Genomic DNA, 20,701 nt, shown 5'->3' with positions numbered 1-20,701 from the left:
TATACTTTCTTTTTTGTGGACTTGTATTTTTGGTTTCTGGAATTTTATTTTAATTTCCAAAATATAATGTTGTTATTTTTATTATTTTATTTGCTTTTTTAATTGTCATCTTGATCTTTAGTATGTTTGAGAGTTGAGTGGTTTGTTGGTATGATTTGCACTTCAGGGCCACCGTAGCTTCCCTTGTGTGTGTGCTTCATGCTAGCAACAAAGGTCAAAAATAAAGGGAAAAGGAGTAACTGAAGGTAAATCTCAAAGCAAAGTGAAGATAAAACACATGTACAGCAAGTATATTTAAAACCAAACCTGTTTTTTTTTTACCTGTATATGAGAAGTTAAATTTGTAGTAAGTTTATTTATTTGTTGTTTAAAGAACTAGAAAGTTGTTGAATGTTGTATTTTGGTAGATTACTAAAATAAGTCCTTTTGCTTTTCTGCTACTATTTGGTTTTATAAAAAAAAAAAAACGTTTTAACTTTCTTAAGCAAAAGTTTGCAAAATTACCGTATTTATTGAATTTATCCACCTTTAGCACACATTCGATAGTTTTTATGTAAAGTTAAGTTGCTCAAAATGTGCAAATCCATCCATACACACGGGCATTTGATATGCGTTTAAGAACACACTAAACAGAGAGCTTGAATGCATATTTAGTGTTCACACTGGACAAGCCATGAAGGGCTTCACTTTTTTACTAGAATACTGTATGTCCACCATCTACAGCTGGAGGAAGCCTGGAAAATGTTGAAGTGGTGCAAATGTTGTCAATCTTTTTCTTTCACATCTCTATTCCAATAGATGAAAGACTTGGTGTCATAGAATATTTTCATAGATTCACTTCTCCTTTAAAATCACCTCACAAACAGTTGGCTCTTTTTGTGAAGGAAAAGGGATGCCTTTTATGTGTCTACCAAATCCGAGTCCTGAAGTGATCAAACTTCAACTGCTTTAACTTTCAATGGGTGTTCAATGGCTGTATGTTTTGTACGTAGAGCTAGAAACAGTCGTAAAAATGTATGTAGCTCTGTGGGAGTTTTGACTGCGGATCCCTGAAATGAGCTTTACATAGACTTCATGTTGGAAGTGATCTCTGGAACATGTGTTGCTGGGAGTAGTGAGAATGTAGCTTCAGAAAATCTTTTTTGACATAATTTCAAAACACGATCAAGTCAAAAAGAGGGAAAGAAGGCCAAATACAGCCAAAGCTTTGCCTGAAATGGTCTGTACCCACCAAGCTAGTTCAGGCAAACATGTTCAGAGTGAGAAACTAATAAAACAATTCTTCATCAGGGTGAAAAGGACAGAGTGACTTGAAGGGCAAATGAAGGAGTGAAACAACCTTTAAAAAACTGTGGCGCAGACATGAAAGGCACTTATGAAGTTGCTGAATGTGAAAAATGGCGGCAGGTGAATGACGGGGATGAATGAGAGGACGTTAGAAATAAATGATAGGAGAGATGCTGCTCTGGCTGTGTCAGCCGATCTCACTCAGCGAGCTCACAGCTTCCATGGTGCAGGACGCATACAGGTAGAAAAAAAGTCTAAAACAAACTTTTATTGTCTAGGATGGCACAGCCAAACATATGCAGTTAGAAAAGACGGTGACAAATGCAGTGCATGGGGCTTTTTTGTGATGCATAATCTTACTCCCATAATCTCTTCCATTTTGTGCTCACTTGCTCCAAAGCACAGTGCAATCACACACCGCTGGCAGAAACTTCTGCGCCTCTGCGCTGCCTGGTCCCTGGGCCAATTTCAACAGTATGAGTGAGCGATAGTGACCCGCTGGTGCCACAATACCTGGGTGAAAGAAAAATTTGTGTCATTTTTCTCACAATGCAAAGTTCTCTCCATTGACACTTAAGCGAGCATTGTGTGCCTCCAAGCTTTTTGTCTTTGTGTTTGGGAGACACAGAGGCAACAGACTTTCACTGCAGAGACTTAAAGGGAGAAGCTTGTTGTGGGAAAGAATAGAAATTCTTCCTCTTTCACATGTGACCCAATAAAACACTCAAACACAGTGATCAACAAGACCAAAACGTTTTACCTTCAGTCATTTACTGCTCATGTTCCTGTCATTGGCATCTGTCTTGACTTTTAGTTCTTATCTGGCAAGAAAGAAGACTTTTGCCTGTAAGACAGTGAACAGGGTTTAAAATATTTGACTTCCTGTTGTTGTCAAGGTTAAGGCATTTTTCAGCCCATTAAAGATTCATTCTAGTAACCTACAGCTCATTTTGAAAGGTCAATATATCTCGTATCTTCAAAAGACATTTCTAAAATGGACTCTGTATGATCTTAGGAGGTCTTAAACAATCCTGGAAGATTGTAAAAGGTCCTGGAAGATCATAACAAGTACTGGAAGATCATAAAAGATCCTGGAAGATTATGGAAGGTCTTGGAAGATCATGAAAGATCTAGGAAAATCTTAGAAGGTCTTAAATATTTTCAAAGATCTTGGAAGGTCCTCAAAGTTCTTAGAAGTTCTTGGAAAATTTTAGAAAGTCCTGGAACATCATAGAAGGTCTTGGAAGATCGTAAAAGGTCTTTGAAGACATTAAAAGGTCTTTAAAGATCCTGGAAGACTGTAGAAGATCCTGGAAGATCATGGAATGTCTTAGAAGATTTTAAATCCTCTAGGAAGATCGTAAAAGGTCCTAAAGGTTGTTGAAGATCTTAGAAGGTCTTGGAAGATCATCAAAATTCTTGGAAGATCTTGGAAGGTCCTGGAAGATCATTAAAGGCCCTGGAAGATCATGTTTTTTTAAGATCGCAGAAAGTCGTGGAAGATCTTAAAAGGTCTTAGAAAACTGTGATAAGACTCGGTCACAAATGTTCATGATGGAACAAATTCTGTCATTTTCCAAGCTAAAACTTATTTCAGAATCAGACCATAAATAAACCAGGAATACTCTAAGTTAAATATTCCTTTCTCTGCACCCACGTACTTATATTGGTTCAAGGCTTAGGGGTTAGGGGCCACTGCTTTAACTCAATAAATCTTGGTGGGAAAAGATCATATTATCACCACAATTGTCAGTTTCTATGAGGTCTCCATCATAATAATTTAGACTTTAAAAGTGGTTATATTATTCTAAAAAATAACTAAGAATTGTTTTATTGATGGTGATGAGTGACTGGATATACCAGCTGTTTCAAATCATTTGGATTTTAGTACAAAGCCACTTGAGCTATTGACAGACGATAAAGTACCATGAGTTCTTACTCACTCATGCACTGCCATACCGAAACAAACCGTTACAGCGTATCTGCCAGGAGGACGGATGTCAGCTGGGTCACAGACAGGCTTTCATCTTGTTGCTCACAGAGAACATCCTCCGGGGCATTAGCAAGGGTCATAAACTTTGATGCAGATATCTGAACACATTGAACTCTAAGTGGCCTCGCTTAGACAAGGACACATGTTCTCCCCTGGGGCCATTTCCATGTGTGGAATTGGAAAATAGAATCTATCGATTTTACTCAGTGTTTAACGTAATTGCCTTTCCTGTATTTTGTTAATACTTTTGGCAGTTTCTCTTCCTGTCGTTTTTCCATTCTAATTCAATGTGAATGTGTTTTTTCTTAATTTATTTGATATATTTATAAAAAGTCGTGAAATAAGAGCAATAGCACAAATTCTTAATGTCTAAAACTAAAATATGAAACAGTAAGTGATTTAAATGACTTTACAGATTGGGTTTTTGCAGTAATAGTTTTTTAGGATGAATTAATAAGCTGAGAAAACTAAACTATATAAGAAAGATTCATTTAAACTTAGTCTGTTTCATGCTGCTTCAATATCTAATGTTACAGCAAACACGTGACGCTCATTCAACAACGCCTAAACGGGCATTCTTTGACTCGCATTTATTATGTGTTGATCACACTGGACTGTCGTTACCAGATACTAGCATATATGGAAAAGTCTTGCAAAAGTCTTGCCGTGAAATGTCGAAACGGAACAAAACTTCTGAATCTTGCTCCAGGCTTTTTCTTTTACAGCTCTAGTCCGATATATGAAAGGACGTGGTGTCATAGAATTTTGGCCGGGCACAAACCACAATTAATAATTTCATGATCCTTCATGATTAATTTTTCAACAGTTTGCACTTCCATGAATAATAAGGGATGTCATCCATACATCACTACCAAATCCAAGTCCCTGATTGGTCAAAGTTCAACTTCTTTAAGTTTCAGTGTTTGTTTAATGGAAGCTCATTTTGGATGTAGAGCCGGAAAATTGACTTACAGATGTGTGTAGCATGTGAAAACAAAAACCAAAATTCACATATACATAGTTTACATAGACTTTTCATTGGAAGTGGTCACTTACACCTGCGTTTCTGAGCATGATGTGAACATAACAACATCGTTTCTTAAGTTGTTTCTCCCTTACAACAGAAACTTAAACAGAAGTAATTGGGTAAAAACCAATAGTTGGTTGTGTTTTCACATCACTGGAGTGAAACTTACATTTTCCTGGCCCAAACTGGGAAAGCCCTGAGTGAGCTGTTTCAGAGTCCATTTCACAGCCAGCTGATTAAACGGAGGGGATTGTGTTCATTGCAATGTTTTAGATCGTTGCTACATTGGATGCCAGTTTGTTATTGACAGTTTGACTGCGACACAACAAGATTCTGGCCCCTCTCCAAGTTGGAGTAATTGACACAGCCCCCGCTGGGGTTTGTGATTAACTTTATTGATGTGTAAAGGGAGGTAGGGGGGGTGGAATCGCACACACTTGGCAGAGCTAACAGACTTTTCAAGCTGCTAAAACAAAATACCCATGATGTCTTCTTGACCCGGGTCACTGCTGCCCAGTGAGTCGGACGGCAGTGTGACACTCGTGCACAGATATGGTACATGGGGTTTTAGAAGCTGACACCAGTTTAGTTTGCTTCTATTTACTTTCTGCATTCGACTCAGTTTGTTTTTTGTAAATACACTGTAAAAAGTGAAACATTGGATCAATGAACAAAAGTTCAGTTATTTTTTTACATTAAAAAATTAGTTTTATTAACATTATTTTTTAGTTGAGTGAATGATCAACTCAATATTTTAATTTGATGAAAATTAATAATTCTAAATGTAACAAATCACAGAACTTTTGTTAACTGTTTCACTTCTGTATGCTTAATAATCTTTATCAGCTTGGTACTCGTATGTATCAACAGGCAAACACATTTGATTAGATAAGTGGCAGATCACTTTAAATCATTTGATATAAAATCCTATTTAGGTGAAAGTGTTATAATCTTGTTACAATAATGTGTTTTCTAAACATTTTGGTGAATTGTTACCACTAAACTTTAGCTCAGAGCATCAAAACTTAATACCAGAGTGTCACCGGTAAACTACTGGACATACCACAAGAGAGAAACAAAGCGGTTTAAAGTTTCGTCCAGCGTACAGAACAGAGATTGTTCTATTGTTGCTTCCCTTGTCTGAATATGGCTATAAACAAAATTACGAGTGAAAGAATTTCCAAGTTTGTCTTCATTATCTTCACTTGTCCAAAGACAAAGCTTAACCATTAAGTTGAAAGAAAAGGGCGATGCTTTAAGATTTAAAGCTTCCTTCCACTCCTGTTCTAGTGATCTACTTCAAACTCTTCAAGCATTTATGCAATCAACATGAATCAGCCGATTCTGATGTAGAGAAAAGTGTCTGTTCATATTGGCTTTGTATTGATATGCAACACATATCAACGTAAAGTGTGGTAAAAGGGCACAAACCTGCTTTCTACCACTTCAGAATCAGCTGGAATTACGTTATATACATAAATGGTGGAAGACTAAGGCTATGAAAACATCAGGCATGTGACACAAGTTCAAGAAACTGCGGGTTCTTGAACACATATACAGTCTATGATTTTCACACTGAATAAGCAATGAAAGGCCTCATTTTCTTGTTTGTTTGTTTTTTTATTTGTGACTGTTTACTAGCGCATATTTGCCACCTACAGCTGGAAACATCTTGGTGTGAAGTGTCAAAGCAGTGCAAATCTCTTCAGACTTTTTCTTTCACAGATCGATTCTGTTAAAAACATTGTCATAGAATTCCAGTCAGGCACAAAACTGGAACTGTAAATTTCTCCTTCATGATCAGTTTTCAATGGTTGGCACTTCCATAAACAAAAAGGGACGTCATTCACGCATAACTACCAAATCTGAGTCCCTGATTGGTCAGAGTTCTACTTTCTAAGTCCCTTCAATGGTCACACGTTTAGAGCCAAAAAGTGTCAAAAAATGTGTGTAACTTAACATGAATGTAAGCGTTTTAAACATGGAAGCCCAAAACGTGCATTTACCCACATTTACATAGAGTTTTCATTGGAAGTAGTGGCTATAACGCATGTTGCCAAGGCCAGTGTGAACGTAGCTTTACAGTAGTCAAATGTTGACACCGGAGCTAATATCACAATCAGTGCCAAGTAAAGCAGACCCAGAAGGCTAATGGAGGGCCGATGGAATAGTAGAAAAGCTTTATCGTCCGTAGAGTGTCTGATGGAACAGAGTTCGTTGGAAGAAGGATGTAGAATCTGAGACCTGGTTTCAATCCCAGGGTTGTCCACTGATCTCCATCCAGATTGGGTCCTCAGGCAAGAAGACGCTGCTGCCTAACTGGGTCCCTGTGCCCCTCAAGTACAGGGTTGTGTCAGGAAGGGCATCCGGCGTAAAAACTCTGACAAATCACTGATGCCAAACAGTGGGTGCTGTTACACAGTGACAACTACAAATGGGATAAGCCGAAGGGTGAAGAAGAAGAAGTCACACAAATAAGCCTGGGACTATTTACTCTAACTTCAAATCCTCTAAAACAAAAGTTCCAAGGTTTCACATGTGCTTATATTTAATATTCAAGAAATCTTGAATCTGTGTAATATTTTACAAACCCTCAATTTCATTTCCATGTCCATTAGAAAGTCAGACAAGAAACCCAACACCAAATAAAATGTTAATGATCTTAGAGAAGACAGAGCTGCTAAAAAGAAGCCTCAATGAGAAACACCACAAACCCAGCTGCTCTGGTCCATTCTAAGCGGACATGTCGGTGAATGTCAGGTAACAACACCTGTGGGAAATGCTGGAACCCCATGAAAAGTAGCATGTTTATTTTATTTTGTGCTGTGTTGATTTCCCTGAGTGTCTGTGAGAAGTTTGCTAACTCACATGCTTTTCTTAAAAAGAATCATGCAATGCCGATCAGGTCACTTAGATAAAATGAACCATAAAAACAACCAATTCTCCTGAAAATGTTTTAATTATTTTGCAAAGTGTTGACCCTCTCCACAAACTGTATGACAATGTGGGCTTTTTATCCACTGATGTTATTTTTATGGCTGATTTGCTATTCATTATCTAAGAAAAGACGTCTGAGGGCAGCTTTTTACATGACATTGTCCCATATTAAAGACGTAAAACGACAGAAAAGGTCGAAGCCTCTTTTTGTCTCATTGAAGAATGAGGAGGAAATTGGATGTAGCAGATGAATATCTCAACACAATTTAATGAAGACCCTTTTAAATGTGAAATCATCCAACCTATTATTTTAATTTATCTATTTGAGACAAATTTACACAAAAATGGGGATGTAACAGATTTAGTTTTCAAATATTAGCCTTTTTGTCATTGCAAAAGCAGAAAAAAAACACAAAACAAAGCAAAGTAACCCAGTTACATACAGGTTCAGTAGAGTTTGGTACAATATTATCAGGTTTACAAATGCATCAAAACTTTAGATGAATAAACTTCAAGAATTACAGTGCCAGGGAAACTAAAATGTTATATAATATGCTTCTGGACAGCAAAGTCATAAAAGTCCCACTATGATCATCTTTTCATCTGTCTTTAACCCTTTAACACCTGAGGGGCTAAAACACAAAATCTTTAATATATTGTAACTTTTCAACACAATCGATGTCATTCCAGTAGATTCTAAAGAAATGTGATCATAAGGACAGAGATACAAAAAGGATGTACATTTAAAACTACCTGTTATCTCTTCTCAATAAACACCAACATGTTATAGCCACTGAGATATATCACTAAAGATGGCACACAGGCTTTTTACTATCGTCCAAGATACATTAAGAGTGACGCTATATTGGAATAGTATATAAACAATGAGACATGGTTTAGCAAACACAGTAAAATGACCATAAAATGATTCATTTTGGTCCAATTTAAATAGGAAAAAACTCGGATCATCAGCAAAATAATTCCCAGGTCATGGTGATAATGTGCAACAGATAAACAATGTTTCAAACTTTTTCAAAAATAAGTAGGTTATTATATAGAAAATATTTTGGATTTTATCAAATCTACACTCAGACTGAGATTTATCCAAACTGTTGGACTCCTCGTCTGTGTTTGTAAACGGATCGGTGGGTAGCCGACATTGCGGCAGACCACCAGCGCCTGTTGTATGTGGGCCAGTACCCGCTCGGATCAACACGATGCGGTCGGAGCCGACTGAGAAGAATGCAACCCGGTCGACTGTCGAGCCGGTCCCTATGGTCCACAGACGGGAGAGAGAACTCAGTGAGCACTCCATCCATTATCTCTGTTATCGATATAATTATCGATACATTATGAAGATGGAGCTGGTCACGATGCAACCCTGCGCCAAAGCCGGGCTGGAGGTTCCTGTTCTACAAGTGGATCCCACTCAGCCTCTATCAGAAGGACTCGGGCGACAGCGGGCAGGCAGATTACCAGCTCGCATTTCTTCATTTCCTGGTACGCCCGCGGGACAGGTATTCAGCGCTGGGCTCTTCCTTTTTTGCTTACCGCTACCAAGGAAAACCTGGTCTTCTGGTCTGATGTGAGCTCTAACACACATACAAATCATCATCCTCTATAAAACAAGAAGATCGGTGGTCCTGCCAGAAAAACGTGGAAAAAGTGTGAAGTCTAAAGCTGTCATTGACTTTGAATAGATATAAGATCAGTATAAACATTCACATTTGAGAGTAAACTCACTCAGACCTTGTTCAGATGTTTTCTAGAAGTTCTCCTTTATCAGCTGACAGCAATAATTTGCTAGTAAAAAGTCACATTTTATTTTTTCCAGATCGATTTGTACAGTCAACAGACCTCTATACCATTCCAATATGGCGTCCGACTGCGTACCCAACAAGCTAGCATGTCATCTCTAGTGATAAATAACTCATTGGTTATAGCATTAGCTTTGCTAATGTTGGAACTAAAATGACTGCAGAACAGCCAACACTTCGCTGCTAAACACTCTGATTCACAAACAAGAAACGAGAGTTGCGTTAAGGTGCATTCACACTAAACATGTTTCGCTTGACAGGTTTGCGTGGCCCTTCCCTCTTTCGCTGCATGGGATTTCGCTACTCGCCGCCTGCCTGAGCCTGATGCTGTGGCTGCATGTGGGAGGAGCTACCAGCCAATGTCTTTAGGATGATGCTATAAGGAACGATGCCTGTGGATTTCTCACTTAGAATGTATGAAGACACAGATGATATTGAGAGATCAGTAAATTTATTGTGAAGAGTTCTACTAAAACATTGATTAGATGTCTCCATGTTTGGGTTTATATAATTATTAACAGATTTTCCCGGTATAGGGGGCTGTGTCTGTATGACAGCCGCTTCCACGGTGTTTCTGTGTCTCTGTGGCTGAACTTGAATGCTCACTGACTCGTATTAACCCGAGGGGGTAAGATAAAATCAAGACACCTTTTTACTGGTGAGGCATATTGAGGGAATGAGTTCCTCCTTGGGAGCAAAAGCCATCGATCTGTCCAGAGTGTATCCCGCCTTCGCCCCAAAGTAACCGGATGAGCTCTGCAGACCTGCGGCTCCAGCAGGTTAAAGAAATAAATGGAAGTTCAGGACAAAACCCTTTCGTTGGATTAATATTGTACGCTGATCTGAGTCATTGAAAACGTCACATGCCCAAAGCTGAGTTCCTGATTGGTAGATGCGACGTGGCAACCTGTCAAAGGTCAGGTATTTAAATTTTGCCTCGATTTGCGCCTTGCTGCTCAAATCACACTGCTGACAGATCGCCATGCCCGTTGCTTCAGATCGCCTCATTCACGTCTGTACCATTGACCTAACATTGAGACTGGCCGCCTCCACCGCGTGAACGGCATTTGGTGTGAATACACCTTAAGACGGATTTAACCACCTAGACCTGACATCTGAACCATGTAATTTATTGTGTTTTGTGTTTGGTTTCGCACATGCTCAGATGTAAAACTATACGAAACGGCTGGATAATGTAAATGGGCTCACGGCGGTACCGACTGTGGAGAAGCGCGGGTCTTCATTGTAGTAGAAGACAGCGGGGTGTCATTAACTCTGTGAGATGGGCCGTTATTGTAATTAACAGAGGGGTAGGGTGTGGGTGTGTGTGTGGGGGGTCGAATAAATCATTTTGCATTACTCAAAACGCACACACACACACGCATACATACAGTGGCACCCCATCAACCTCTTCCACTAAACCCCTATTGAGAAAGTGTGTCTTTAATTAAAACCCCTCCCGCCTAAGACACTCAAACACCCACACACACAGTAGAAGAAGCACACCCGAGGTTTCATCTGCTGTAGTCAGAACATGTAGGCTTGATTAGTATTAATCCTTATCTCTAAAGTGGACAGCTCCTCAATTGTGTTTTTTTTCCTCGGCTGGCTAATTTCATGAAGAGCATAATTACAGCATTTTCAATTTCTGCCCTCTGCAGAGTTTCCAGAAAGGACTGTATATCTTGGCGGCGCAGCCGAGTGCGTTGACGGTGTGTGTCAGTGCGTGCTCGTGGATTCACGGCGGTGCTTTCTGGGACTAAAACAAGGAGGATAATTAGCAGGTTACAGGGGTGAATAATACTAGAGATAATTTGATGTCAAATTCAAATTGGAAAAGCGGCCGTAATCGTGACAGCTGTGCACACCACATGCTCTGCTGCAATTTCTGTGCAAAACAGGGTCTGTTTACCAACAGTAGAAAAAAAGAGCATACCTGGAGTTCACATACATTTGTCTGTTTCAGAATGTGTTCAATAGCAATGTAATATCTGGTATTTGATTTATTTGCTGTGTTCCAGCAGCAGCAGGAGGATGAAAGACATGTCGACTCTGATTACAGCTGTCAAATTGGCGGCGTTTGAGTGAATCTGTGTGTGTTCGTGGATGCACTTTGGTCCCTCTCCAGTAGGGAGAATGGAGCTGCCCCAAGGCGGTGGCCGGGTTCCAGCCGTGCCTGGCTTTTCCTTTCATCCGTCTTCACATCGCTCTCATCCTCCTCATCCTCTCCCCATCGTGGCTATCACCTGGCTGATGGCTCCATTCTTACCTTTCGTCTCCTTGAAAACCTTTCGCACAGATCTCAGCGTGTTTGTGAAAGTGCCTTCCTGGCATACTTGTATTCACGCCGGCTTGATAATGACGCCGAGGCCAGGCATCTGTGGCACACCGTGTTTTGTCAAGTCCCCCAGCTTAGCAACCGCAAGCCCATGTTGCCAGCAAAAGCAGCTCTGCCCGCGCTGATAATGACTTCTATGTCCTCAAAGAGTTTGGAGACGCGCCTAATTCCCTGGGGTTGGTTAACGCCGCACAACTTCTGACACCAACAGGACAGCAGCTTAAGCAGCGAGCTCACTCCGCCTGACTAACAGAAAGTCGTTAAATTCATTTGACGTGATTAAATGAAACTGTAATGGTCTTCAAAGGGGAGCGACTTTGCAGGAAACCATCAGGCAAATTAACAAGTACAAAAAGTCAATTAAGTTAGATTCATTTGCCAGTAAAAAAAAAAAAAAAAAATCAATTTGCCCAAAAAACTGTCCAGAAAAATACCATCCAAATTAGTTTGACTCTGATCTGAATGCAGCCAATATAAAAAAAAAGATGTTGCTGCTTTACATCATGATCTACGGTGGCCCTGAAGTGCCAATCACACCATAAATATCACTCAGCACAAAAAAATAGCAGAGATAAAGACAATTAAAAAATAGAAACAAATAAAAGAACAAAGTAACATTTTAGAAATCAAAAACAACATGATAGAAACCAAATCACCTTTCCAAAAAATCAAACTAAATAAAAATGAAACATTTCAGAAAACAAAAGTATTTTTCAGAAATCAAAATGAAACAAAAAACAAGAAACCCAATAAGGTGGGAAGTTACTATGGGAAATCACATGGATGAAGACGTCTGAGTTTTGAAGATTTCGTTTTATCAAACATGTCTACAATGCAAACTATTAAAGTTTTATGATTAGTTGGATCAGATCCATAATCCCTTTATACCAAAACAAAACGATAGACAAATCAGTGATTGGATGATGACTTTTTCCATTTTCATTACAAAAAGAAAATTTGGGAGGGAAAACAAAAGTAAAAAGTGAAACACAATAAGAATTTAGAAAGGGAGGTACTGATTGGATGATGACATTTGTCCATCATCACAACTGAAAGTGATTTTGCATGAAGTGATACTGGATCTATACTAATCATAAAACTTTCATGAGTTTGGAAATGCAATTGAGAAAACTCAAACATCAAAAATCAGACATCATCATCCAATCGGCGATGTCCCACTATACCTTCCTTTGCTGGTCTTGTTTTTTTTTTAATTTATTTTGATTTCTTAAAATAATTTTTGTTTCTAAAACTTTTAATTTTTATTTTGTTTAATTTTTTTGCAATTGTGTTTCTGAACGTTTGCTTGGATTTCTAAAGTGTAATGTTGTTTTTTAATTTTGATTTTTTAATGTCAATATGATCTTTAATGTGTTTTTGTATGTTAATGTTCCTCCCTCCTAAAAATCTTGAGTGACAATAACCCTCACAATAAACAGACAGTTGAGAGGCTTTAATTAGCATTTGTAATCACTCCTCTTCTAAGTGGCAGACGCCTAACATCTGTTCCTCCAACGCCACCAGGATCAGCGTCATCCCCCCTCGCCGCTCTCTTTGACCAGCCGGCACTTGAGGGTTGGACAGAAGTGATGGACGGACATACAAGCAAAAACAGAATCCGGATGGCTTTGACAGTGTAGTGTTCTGAACAGACACAGACAGCTCCTCCCCAGGCGGTCACCTTGACCTCCATCTTTGCTCCCCGCATCAGCCACAATTAAACCAGAGGGTTAGGACCTGAGCGGTGGGCGTGTGCCATCAGCATATCCCAGACACATTCCCCTGGAGGGAAGCTGCTGCACGTCTGTCTGCATATCGGCATTATCTTTCGCTCCAGCGCTGATGGATTTTCCGTTTTCCTGACTTATTTAGCGAAGCATTGATGAGGAAAGCTGTTGCTTGTGTCGTCTGGTACCATCACACCTCTGCTTGCTCAGTGCCTTTTAATAAACATGACTTCAGGGGCTCATTTATCAATAACACAACGTTGTTCAAGACCTCTCGCAAAATGTTTGTCCTGTTCTGCGTTGACCTCTTTGCTTCATCTTTCTGCATTTCCTGTATCTCCGCTTGCTGGTAAATTGTCATTTGCTGTCCCAACAGCGGGGGGTGGGGGGTGGGGGTGTGGTGTAAGAGATTATGACAGGATGAAAGGGCTGAAAAATAAAGCTGGTCTTATCAGAACTCGCCAGAAGCGATGGCCGCACAAAGCCTCTGTGAGGAGCGTTTTAGCCTGTTCGTTTAGGTGATACCAGCACAATTAGCTGACACAGGTCAGAGTGCACGGTCGCCGTGTTAAGTGGTTTCCTGAAATGTCATGTAGTTGGGCGTTAATTCATGGAGGGAGAACAGAAAGTCTAACTCCACAAGTGGATGACTTTGTCACACTTCAGTGCTAATAAATGTCAGCCATCGTTCACTTCCTGTGTTTTCCCATTCGGCAGCTTCTCCCTCCCAATGGAAATGGATTTTCATTTTCTATTTATCTCTCCAAGGGCGGCGTTGAGCTGTCGTACTTTATTTGAGGTGTGGCTAGCTCCACCGGGCTGAGTGTTTCCTCGTGGAGACCCGAGCGTCGGGTGAGCGGACAGCATGGGCGTCCTTGGCGTTTTTCACTGATACAATTAAAGCCAGAAGGTAGTGAGATATATCTGTTCATCAACTTCCACGCTGAGGCTTTTCTGTCGCTGTCTGCTGTTTTTCTGCATTATAAACTACTCTGAAGATGACAGTAGGGAATATTCAAGGTCTGTTCTACCAAGGCTTGCTTTGGTGCTTTGGTCAGCGCTTCATCCCGACCTCTCACTGAGCATCTTCCAGTTCTTTTCCAAGATTTACAGAACACTGTGTTTCAATCTGTTACTTACAAGTCCACTTCTGTCAGAGAACACCAGCGATGGGGATTTTTCTCCATAGAGATTCAAGGTAAACCTATTTATGTAAGTTATCTCAAGTGTTAAAATAATGGATGCGGAATAAACCGTCCTACCAGTGGTCGCCCTGTACAAGAGAAAGACGTATGAGATCAGGAATCACAGTGACACGACCCATGAAATCAAGAAATACATCCTTCAGGATTGTGTTCATAAAGATTTACTTTTGTTATTTTGCACAAACACAAAGCAATTTGATTTGAAACTAGAAAAATTGCATCACCTACGATGATGCTAGTGTGAATACTTTTTGTTGAAAAAGTCTGAAGCTGTTTGCTGGAGAAATTTACTGTAATTGCTGAAAGAATTTGCTGAAAATGCTAAAGTTATAGATCTAAAGCTTTTGCAAAGGGCCAACATTGCTAAAGGACTTACAGTTACAGAAATTGCAGAAAGTGCAGTAAGAATTTGAAGAATTTCTTGAATAAAAAAACAAGCGGCCCTCGGACCGTTCTCTATTCATGTCCTAGAAGTAGGGGACCCCTGATTTAATGGGAACAGCCAGCACGTCAAACAACCACAAGTTGTGGGGACACACAAAACATCAAAAAGAGGGGGTCCGAACTATATCTCCCTATATGACGAGGCAGAGGCGTTTGGATCCTTGTGCAACCAAGATTTAATAACAACCATAAACACAGGGGCAAGACAAGGCAAGTCAGAGTCCAGGCATGGGTCGAGGCAGACGGCAGACAGATGATGAGGAGACGGGCAGATCAAAACCAGGAGCGAATACAAAGAGAGACGCTCAGAAATGCATGCAGGGCAGTACAAGACTTCACAATGAGGTGGTGACAGCAGGCAGACTATATACTGGTGGTGATGAGGTAGATCGGAAACAGCTGAGGAGATCCGGCTGAGGGAGTGACTGCTGAGGGTAGAGGAGGAGTGCAGGGTCTGTACTCAGGTAAGGGCTCCCTCTGGTGGTCAGATGGGGAAATGGTACAGTGAGAATGCGTTGCATATTTTGAATGCAGCCTGAAGGATTCATAACACTGTCGTAACTTGCAGAAATTTCCGAACCACTTCCTGAATCTGTCACGTGTTACAGAGCCAGGCAACAAAGTTTCAATAGAGAATGTCCAATTACTACCTTTACCACTGGTTTCTGGCTCAAAGGGGATCAGAGAGGAGATGCTGAGTCATGATATTCATTCACAACCGAGTATGCAGGAGCAGAAACCTTAAAAAGTTTGATAGTGAGGATGGAGGATAATTGTGCAGTACCTGGAAGAGTCTTCCATGGCATAGCAGATATATTAGTTGCAAATGTTTTGCCATCTGTCCACTTACCATTGCTTTACTTGGGTCATGCAACCAAACAATGATCCAATGCTCAAGTTGTTATTACGGGTTTATAAATGTTCATATGGTCATATAGGCACTGATCTCTGCATGAGCTGCTCTGATGCAACCAGAGTTTAATAGGGAACAGCTGAACTCCTAACAGACATTTTAGGATTCAAATCTATAGTTGGCCTGAATCTGTCAGTTTCAGATTCATAAATTTGAGAGGAAATCATAACAGTTTACTCCCAGCTAACTGCATCTCTCCATCCATGTCTGCAGGGGAGATCTGTGCGTTCAACATTCATGGGCTGGATGCTCCATTTGAAGCGGTGGTGCTGAACGGGACATCTGGCGAGGGCCAGCTGAGGGCACGCGGCCTGGTGGACTGTGAGCTGCAGAAGGAATACACCTTCATCATCCAGGCGCACGACTGCGGCTCTGGACCGCGGGGCACTGAGGGCAAAAAGTCCCACAAGTAAGTAGAGCAAACGCTAACATTTGGTAGCAGGTTTTTTTTTCACTTTGCATTTAGGTGAACAAAGGAAACGGTTCAAACTCCAACAGATATTTTTGGGCGACAGAACATGAGTCATGGAAGTGAAGCAGTGAAAGGGATTATTTTATAGGAAATGTTTCCCTAACTCACTTTGAGAAACACTCTCCAAAAGCTTTTAACAGTTCCTCTGATCATTCTCTGTCTGAACAGCATTATCATTACTTGTTTCAGGAGGGCCTCGGAGCCAACCATCAGTCTGTCTGCTCTCTGGGCTCTGATTGAGGTTAAGTGTCTGAGCAAATGAAGCCAGTGAAACTTTAGTGAAAGCAGGTCTGTGCTGACAGTCTGGAATTCACAAGCCAGCATCTACGAATACATCACCAGTTACTCTTTTGATTGGTCCAAGAATAATTCCAATGACAAGTCTATATAAACTTTTCATTAGAAGAATGAAAGTCTACATAGCGTTTATATAAGCTTTATTTACGTGCGTTTATATAGACTTCTGCAAAAACCGTGTTCAAAACTCTCATGTTAAGCCAAGACGGATGTCCCCAAGTCTGCAAATTTTGACATGCTGACTGTTCCAATTAAATCATGTGATTTAATGCTGCTGCCAGAACGCGGACCTAACCTTGGTACCAGAGGTGGTACCGGATGCTCCATACCCTAACACGGCACTGTCCAGGAACTGGATGCGCAACGGTATCGGAACAGGACGCGCAGTAGTACCGGGTCAAGGCTGGGGTATCGGCACCAGTCCCGTGGACCAGTCCGCATTCGGACAAAACGCCCGGACCCTTGATTTGATTGGGCCCTGAATTGAAACCCCTAAGGCGTTGTTTTTTGACGTGCTGCTGGCTGTCAGTGACTTTGGTAAAGCTAGAGCGGGATCACGGAGTCTGACTACTCCCGGTCCAGTTGACAGGAATAAATCATCGCAGATTCTCAACCATAAAAATATTTCTTTAAATTCTGCCCCATAAACTAGCAAAAATGTTGGCTATGAAAGCAACACAAGCACTACTTTCAGACTAAATGAAGAATGAGAAAAATGATTGTCATTTTTTATTTTATTGTTTTTCACTTTTCTTTGTTATATAGAGTATTTATATTAACCAGTATCGCTCCGCATCTGGTTCAGATACCACGGCACTTCCAGTGCCGGTGGTGGGTTAGGGTACGGTTGTGCATTTTGTGCCAAACCTCTTACAACACGCGCTAGTGAACAGTAGAGAAAGAACACACGTCAAATGCCCAGTGTTTACACAGCTTTAAAAAGAAATAAATGCATACCTTGACCACAAAAATTGAGTTAAAAGCAAAATTCTGCAACTGCATTCCATGAATGAAACAAAGTAAAACAAATAGACGCTAATGAGCTTCTCCATGTAACAAAATAGAAAGCAGCTCATCAAAGTAAAGTCTCAGTCTCGTGCACCCATGCGAGGGTTGACCAGATCAAGTGCAGCAGATTCTTGGTTTGTCCGGACCCATGAAGGGTGGAACACAGGTGAGGCTGCATCTACAAGGTAGAGCAGGTGCATTGTGCAGTTCCCTTATGGGTTGTACGACCAGCTTAGTGGAATGTTCCATTGTTAATGTATTGTGAAGTATTTGTAGAGATAGTGTAAGTTACACGCACTTATAAGTTGAACAGCACTCACGGGCCTCTTGTGTAGTGTGCAGGGTTTGGGGAGCTTAGATCTTTAAATTTCCTGCAGGCCCTCTGTTTTCCCCGTGCAGGTTTGCCCTTCTTTGCCTGCAGGCAGTCTGCATCCACTCATAAGGGCAGTTGTGATTAAGGTTTAAGATGTGAAATATCTACAGACCTGAGGTTCTGTTTCAAACATTTTCCAAAAAAAGCCTACTTAGTAAGATTAATTAACATCTAAAGTGAGACCATTGTCTTCAAAGGCCAGATTAATAAACTGCTTACCATCTTAACAAATGTTTATCTATCTTTGTCAACATATTGAGTGTTTTTCAGCACCTCATCTAAAGTGTAACCGATGTTTAAAGGGTGTAAAACTCCTCATTACAAACTTTATACACATTTCTCAGACAAAAATAAACATTTCCACACGTTTGTTTCGACTCTCAAAGTCATAGAAAAAGAAGTCCAGAATTATAGAATAAAAACAAAGATCTGCTGGTGATTAGAGACTTATGTAGATTTAGCAAACTGAACACTTTCTCTACTGGAGATCCAGCATGAAGGAGATTGATGAATAAAGTCAGCAACCAATGAGGATGAAGAACACAATGCACTGTTAAATTAAAAAAAAAAGTGTTCAAAATTGGACAGAAAACTAAAAATATAGCAAGGGACTGCATTTCTTTTTTTCTTTAAAAAATCTTAATAACGTTTGTGCAGTCTTACTTTTACATATAGCTCCTGGGAAACACGAGTTTAGGGAGTTGTGATTTGTTAGTTCCATAGAGACTTTAAAACAACTGGAGCAAAGCTGGAGAATGAATGATCTTCTGCAGTTTACACTGTAAAAGATTATTGGTAATTTATTAAAAAAAACTTGCAGCTGTGGCAGCCAGAATGACACAGTAAAAAAATAAGGACTTACTTTAGGCATTACAGCAAACATTGTTGCTTTCTTTTACAGTTCTTTCTGGTAATATTTCTAATTTTTTCTGTTAAAAGCAGTGCATTTACCCTTGAAAAATACAGTGTAACACTGAAAAATTAGCAAAGACATACATTATTTTTACAGTAGAAAACTGGCAGTTTAGGTTGCAGGATTTTACTGTAATAACACATTTTTTAGACATTTATGACTTTAGTTGCCAGTTAATTAAACTGTCCTTTTCTTTTTTCATGAGTATGGTTGATAACTGTCATGATGTTACAGTTTTTTTTCTATAAAAAATACTGACGTTGTTCAAAGTGTATACATTCACACATTTTTTTACAGTCAGTTTTCAAAGGCTGTGATCCAGCATCCGTTTTCCACAGTTTCATGCTTTCTTTTTCCTTGTTTTCCCAGTCATTCCATGTTTTTATTGTTCCATGTCTGTGTGGCGTGCTCCACTGAGGTGTGCAGCGGTGCGTCAGCTGGGCTGCAGATGTGGTGTGGTGAGTGCCGGGACCCGGCAGGCCTCTGCTGCTGCTGCTGTGGGGAAAGGGATTGTGGGGACCTTTTAAATGGCCTGTCCTTTCGCTGGGAACTCTCAGAGGAAACGCCTGGCCTTTCACCACACCGCCGCCTCGCTCGCTCACATTTATAAAGAATCTAACAGGGAAGTGGAAGAGTCCCCGCCTAAGGCTCTGCTGAATTTACACAGAACACATCAACGGCTAAGAGCCGAGCTAGTCCAGGAAATTAGCTGCTAAAGAGGACAGGAGAGAGGATCAGTGCTGACACAGGATGCACTTCAACTTCTCTATCGCTCTTTTTTTTTTGCCTTCTGGCTGCGATGACGTTTTTTCATAAAATTCCTTTTCGATCAAGTTATTAATTTCTTCCTTGGGCAGCAGCTCCTGCCTCTTTCCAGCTTCACCGTTTGAATATTCTGTCAGGCTTCTGCGGCGTTCACAACCACATTTGCAAACTCACCGGATGAACAAATCTGTCCGTCAGTGATGCTTGTTGTTCATACAAATAGGATTGGACTTTTTTTCTTCTCATGATATCAAACACTGAGTGTGTGCATCATTCTGGAAAGACAACAGCGTTGTCGTTATTCATTCACACTTTGTGCTTCCACAAGAACCTGAGTTTTTACAGTCGAAGCACCAACAAATCCAAAGCAAACACATTTCCCATCGGAGTCACACCACTTCAAACTGCAATCTGATGCGTTTTCTTCCACAACTGCTGGCAGCTTAAGTCACTTATCAGCAAAGTTGAACTAAAACTCTCTGAGGGGTTTTCTGCTCAGGTCTTCTTTAAAAGAAACATCAGTTATCTTACAATAATCCAGAGGTAATGATGTGAGGCTCATGGAAGCATGTTTATTGCACTATACATTGTATATGATGACTGTTAAGTCTGAGTCTGGTATTTGCTCCTATGATTTTGAGAAAACATAGAGTTAAAAAAACAAGGTTTTTCCTCTGCTTTTGGAAATTAATTTATTGTGCTTTTTTTCACAGTAAAGTCATTAAAACTGATTTTTTTTACAGGATTACATCTATACGAATGAATGAATGAATGAATGAATGAATGAATGAATGATCAATTGAAAGGGAGTGGAAGGAAGCAAACTTATATAATCCCACCCCGACTCGACCATTTTCTCTACATGAATTATCAATATCCGGTTCAGGACTTAATATCAAATATTAATAGATTCAGGCTATTAAGGATGATTAATATCATTGATGTAATCAAGTTTCAAAGCATCCACGACAGATCATTTATATTATTCTGTGACAATAATCTAATATTCTCATTGAAAAAAGATACTTTGTGCAGATTGTTTTCAAAGAATTATGATAATACAAAAAGTAATAATTAAATCATCTTCATTTGCTAATGCAGTAAAAATCTAAACATTCTCATTAAAAAAGACAATTAGTGCAGATTGTATTAATCAATGAATGATTATAAAAATAGAAAAAGTAA

At 40.0% G+C, this 20,701-nt stretch overlaps 1 protein-coding gene across 1 annotated transcript in view; it reads left to right on the top strand.

The window, feature by feature from the left end:
• LOC112136445 (calsyntenin-2) overlaps window positions 1–20,701 on the top strand; it is a 425,180-nt gene that overhangs the window by 236,314 nt on the left and 168,165 nt on the right. The window contains exon 3 of the mRNA XM_024258148.2: window positions 15,902–16,097. Within this exon, the coding sequence (XP_024113916.1) occupies window positions 15,902–16,097 (196 nt within the window). The remainder of the gene's footprint in view (window positions 1–15,901; window positions 16,098–20,701) is intronic.

The sequence above is a fragment of the Oryzias melastigma genome, linkage group LG13 (genome assembly GCF_002922805.2).
Source record: "Oryzias melastigma strain HK-1 linkage group LG13, ASM292280v2, whole genome shotgun sequence".
In the NCBI taxonomy this organism is placed as follows: domain Eukaryota; kingdom Metazoa; phylum Chordata; class Actinopteri; order Beloniformes; family Adrianichthyidae; genus Oryzias; species Oryzias melastigma.
This window is presented reverse-complemented; position numbering and strand designations above follow the sequence as displayed.